Genomic DNA, 5000 nt, shown 5'->3' with positions numbered 1-5000 from the left:
GGTCAATCCATGTCCACCTCCTCGCCGTCGGCGGGGCCGCAGTCCGATCTGTCCCTGGCTGTGCTGGCGTCCCGCGCCCGGACCGGCGACTCGGGCCGGGGGAAGCTGCCGCCCTCCGCGGGGGCGGCCGCCGCCGGGTCACCGTGCGCGGCCGCGGAGCGGGGCGAGGCGCCGGCCGGCGCGGGGGGCACCGACCCCGCCGCGGTCGCCGCCGTGTCCGTGGAGCCGGGGCCGGGCTGAGCGCCCGCGGGCGCCGGCTCCGCGCCGCAGCCGGGCGGGCCGGGGTTGGCAGCGGGCAGCGGGGAGTCCCGGGGGGGCTGGCCGGCCTCGGGGCCCGGGCTGGCCTTGAGGGCGGTCTGCGGGACGAGGAAGCCCAGGGGCTGGGTGATGGGGTAGAGCAAGAAGTGTCCTTTGCCGATGAGGGTGCGGGGGGCGCAGGGTGGCAGGCTGGGGAAGTCCGGGGCGGCCTTGCGGCGGGGGGGCGAGTCGGAGAGAAGGCTCTCCACGCTGAACGGGTTGAGCTTGTGGAAGCTGCCGGCGCCGCGGGGCCCCCCCGCGCCCCCGCTGCCGTCCCCCGACGGGGCGGCCGCGCAGTCCTTGTCGGGCGGGCGCTGGAGCCGCCCGCTCCCGCTTCTTTGGCTGGGGTAGAAGGGCTCGGCCGTCTGGTCGCAGGTGCCAGGGGGCGGCTCGGAGGGGGCGGCGGCGGCGGGGAGCGGCGGATGGGGCGGCGGGGGCTGCCCGCGGGGTTTGGCCTCAGGCGGGGCGGGCGAGAGGCCCCCCCCGCCGCCGCTGTCGCTGTCGGAGCTGGGCGTGCTGTGGAGGGAGAGGGCGCTGGGCGAGTGCGGGTGGCGGCTTTGGCTTTTGAGCAGCTTCTTCTCGTGCTTTCTCTTCTTCTTCTCCATCTTCTCCAGCTCCTTCCGGGCGATCTCCTCGGGGTCCATGGGCTCCCCGCTGCACGTCGTGGGGTGGGAGTTGTGAGCCGGCCGCCCCGGGCCCTTCTTCGTGTTCTCTTTCTTTCTCCATTTGGCCCGGCGGTTTTGGAACCAGACCTACACACCGAACAACGAGAAGCAATTAACACCCAGCGCACCGGCCCCCCGCGGTGGCCAGGGCGGTGGGAGGGGGGCGGAGGGGAGAAGCGCAGCTCAGGCCTCCCTCGTCCACCCCTTCGAGGTGCCGGCAGCCCCCATCCACAGGACCGGGTCTCGGAGAGACGGAGAGCAGGGGAGGGGGCAGGAAGAGATATCCACACTTCTTTAGCAGGGTAGGAAATAAAAAGACAAGGGGGGGGGGGGGGGTTGCACACTCACGCACACACACGCTGCACCCTGCCCGCACCGGCGCCACGGAGAGGGACAGGGATTACACAGCCCCCCGGTTCTTCCCCGTGGCCGAAGGGTACAGAAGCACCGATCGCTGGCCCGATTCCCCGCAGCAGCACGCAAAATGTGATAAACACAGCACAATAAGCGGCTGGAGGTGAGGGGGTGTGGGGGGGGACACGACGGACGGTGCCTCGCCCAGACGTGCGGAGTTCGGACCTCCTGCCCCTCCCGGGAGACGGAGCAGAGGAGTTGCATCAGCCCAAAATGGGCTTCGGTTGGGTTTGTTATAGATAGATCATAGGAGAGAAATTAAATTAAATTAAATTAAAACCTCTCTGCTCCGGCCCTGCTCCTGCCTGCCTTGGCAGGTCCCCGGTGTCCCCGCAGCCCACGGGCACACGCGTCCCTCCTCGCCCCCGCGGCCCCTTGGGGCTGCTGGCAGCGCCTCTCCCGGCCGGACCACGACCCCAGCTCGGAAGCACCGCGGGAATACCGGTGCCCGATCCGGGCTCCTGCCCCCGGCCGGGCTCCGCAGGCTCCCCGAGTACGGCGAGAGGCGGCTCTGGGAGCCGGCGCGGGAGGGAAAGCGGCTGGAAGGACACCGTGAAGCGAAGCCTACGGAGGAACCGCGGACAACGGCGCTGCCTCATCCCGGGGGGACCGTCCCCGGCTCCCGGGGTGGATTTAAGGACGCATTCCCCGCACACTCAGCCCACGCGAAAGCCTCCCCCGCACGGCCGCGGGTCCCGGCAAAATGCGGGGCCGCAGCTCGGCCTCGCCGCCCGCTCGCAGCCACCGCGGCACAAACCAGCATCCCGCGATCCAACAGCCACCCCGCATCCCCCCCATCCACTTCCCATTTATTTTTTGGAAGATCCATTGAAGCAGATCGATGCTTCCCCATCCCGCACCGCCAAGGGCCTGAGCAGCTCGTTAAAATTAAGTTTTACAAGTTCCACTCGCTCTCGATGCACCTACGAGCTTTATTGACATTCTCCAGCATACCCTGGCCCGTGATTAAGCCTCATATTTGCATGCTAATTTTCTCGCCCTTGACTCATTTAAGAAAAATGTTTACAGTGGAAAAGCACACTAAAAAATGTTAAGGGAAACCAGGCCGGGTTGCCACTCTTCTCGTTTTGCAAGGTTAAAAAAATTAGGGTAGTAATAATAATAAAATAAACCAGCAAGCAGCAGTGCAAGACAGGGAACAAAAGGGCCGGGAGGCGCGGGGCTGCGGCCCAAGCGCACAGGGCCCGTCCCGGAGCGGGGATGCGGGTCCGAGGGGCCTCCCCGGGGACTGCTCGGCGCATGGAGAGGGCGGAGGGGAGTGGGGGGAGAAGAGGGGGGGGACACGTTTTTTACCTGCACTCTGGACTCCACCAAGTCTAGCCTGAGAGCCAGAGCCTCTCGCATAAACACGTCCGGGTAATGACTCTCATTAAACGCCTTTTCCAGCTCCTCGAGCTGCCAGCCAGTAAAATTGGTGCGGGTTCGTCTTCTTTTACAGCCAGGACTTTCCTTGTCCGGGTCACCCGAGTCTGAAAAAGCAGAAATACCCTCAGGTCCCTGGGAGACAGGCCTTCTCCCCCCCTCCCTGCCATTCACAGGAGCCTTTTAACTTTTGTGCTCGGTAGCGTTGGTAAAAGAGCGGGATTATTCACACACCTGCGCTAAAAATGGGGAGGAACCCGATCTGCCCTCGCCTCCTCCGAAAATGTACTTTACAGAACATTTATTCCTGAAGGAAGCTCTCCACAGGCACTCAGCTGGCAGAGAGAGAGAGAGAAGTTCCAATATTTGCTCCAACCACCAAAGGTTTCATTAAAAAAATTAAAAGCCCCCCCCTCTTTCCCTTCCCCAGCCCCTCCGGAGCACCTGCGTGGGTCACAGCTCACGGCCCCGTTCCACGCGGGACCACGAGCGCAGGGCGGCCCCTGGGCCTCCCGCAGACCCCCCGAGCACGGGCGGGAGTGGAGCTGGGATGTTCGCAGCCTCTCCGAGTACGTACAGCTCCAGGCTGGCGATTTTCAGCCCTGGCTGCACCTCCCCTAACGTTTTCCGCCAGGTGTGGAAATTAAGAAAAATAATAATAATAACAGTATTTTGTATTTAGTTGAGGTGCAGTGTGGGGCAGGTCCAGGATTAACAAGAAGGATGTTGGGGCGGCAGAACGTTTTAATAGCTGAACAATAGCGGTGCCACAGGCCGATGGGGAGGGAAGGAGGGAGAGCTCTTCCTTTTGGTTAAATCGTATACAAAAATAATTATTACCGCTCTTTATTTCCCCAACTGCATCGATTCCCCGTTATTAATTTTATTATTATCTTTTAATGGTATGATCCGAGCTGCCACACGATGAACTTTGGGGGAAGGCACCGGGCCGGGCCCGCTATTGTTCAGGGCACACGCGTGGCCCAGGTCCGGTGGGAATGGGGAATGCTCCCGGCACTCGGACCGGGGCCGTCCGGCCCCTCGGGGGGCCAGCACAGCCGCCTACCCTCCCCCCCGAGACACCCCAAATTCGTAGGTAAGGATAGCGGGGCTACGAGGGTGCGGTGCTTTTCTTCCTCCGCGCTGACACGCTCCGGGCGGGGAGCGACGGTCGGGGCGCGGGGTGGGGGGACCGGGGGGACACACGCGACACGGGGCCGCTCCTACCTGCGAGCTTGAAGGGCTGGCTGTCCCCGCTCACCCCGCAGCCGGAGGGGATGAGCGGCGCCGGGTTGACCACAGAGGCGGCGCAGGAGCCGCTCAGTAATCCATCGATGGAGAAGGGCACAGAGGCGGCCGCCGACTGCAGCTGGTGCCCGGCCAGCTCGTAGACGTGGTGGTGCCCGAGCGGGTAAGGGAAACCCACCATCCCCCCGAACTGGGCATGAGGATGCTCCAGGATGCGGCTGTCCATCATGGGGGCGGCTCTAGGGCGGGGGGTGCCGGCGGGGCTGGGGGCGCTGGCGGCGGGGCGGCTGGGGCCGGGGGTGCTGCTGGCGGAGGAGGCGGCGCGGCGAGGGGCTCATGCTGCAGGGCGCCGGGCGCTTTAACTTTATCAACATCAGGCTCCCAATAATTAGCTCAGGCTGGGGGAATTTGGGACCAATAAGAAACGTTAATCGGTCCTGACGTCAGAGACGTGCCAGTGTGGGGAGCAAACGTTTTCCATATCGATTGCTAATTATACCTGACATCCAGCCTCAATAAACAATATCAGAGCTGTCACAACACAACGAGGGGGGCTTTGATACGAACTCCAGCCCGAGGAGGGCGGCGGGGGCCGGGCGGGCAGGGGGGTGCGGCAGGGAGGGGGGCGGAGGGGAACGCGCGGATCTGCCTGATACCCGGTTAAATACTAAACAGTCGGAGTTACACACACACAGCCTCCCCCCCACCCCTCCAACCCACCCTCTTCCCCCTTGTCCCCTCCCCTCGCCAAATCACTAATAGATTTCCCTTTAAAACATTCACCAGCGTGTTGTGGGGATTTTTCACCAGAAATGCTCTACTCTCTGAACCTTTAAAGTGATGTTGCTCCAATTACAGAGAGACATTGAGCGGCAAATAGACTGATCCAATAATAGGAGATTCATCATCCGCTCTTTCCAGAGCTGTCACATTGAATTTAAAACTACAAGCCTTTTCATCTCCTCTCCGGCTCTATAACAGGGGAGAGGGGAG

The 5000-nt window shown here is 63.1% G+C and overlaps 1 protein-coding gene across 1 annotated transcript; it reads right to left on the bottom strand.

The window, feature by feature from the left end:
* Positions 1-2: 2 nt before the first annotated feature.
* On the bottom strand, positions 3-4334 carry UNCX (UNC homeobox). Its single transcript, XM_048320340.1, has 3 exons — positions 3987-4334; positions 2691-2866; positions 3-1049 (listed from the first exon to the last, which is right to left on the bottom strand). Exons 1-3 carry the CDS (start codon positions 4234-4236, stop codon positions 3-5), a joined length of 1473 nt encoding a protein of 490 aa, XP_048176297.1. The 5' UTR covers positions 4237-4334.
* Between the last annotated feature and the right edge of the window lie 666 nt (positions 4335-5000).

The sequence above is a fragment of the Corvus hawaiiensis genome, chromosome 16, assembly GCF_020740725.1.
Source record: "Corvus hawaiiensis isolate bCorHaw1 chromosome 16, bCorHaw1.pri.cur, whole genome shotgun sequence".
Lineage (NCBI taxonomy): Eukaryota > Metazoa > Chordata > Aves > Passeriformes > Corvidae > Corvus > Corvus hawaiiensis.
The sequence above is the reverse complement of the archived record's forward strand: the minus strand, read 5'-3'. Positions and strand labels throughout refer to the sequence as shown.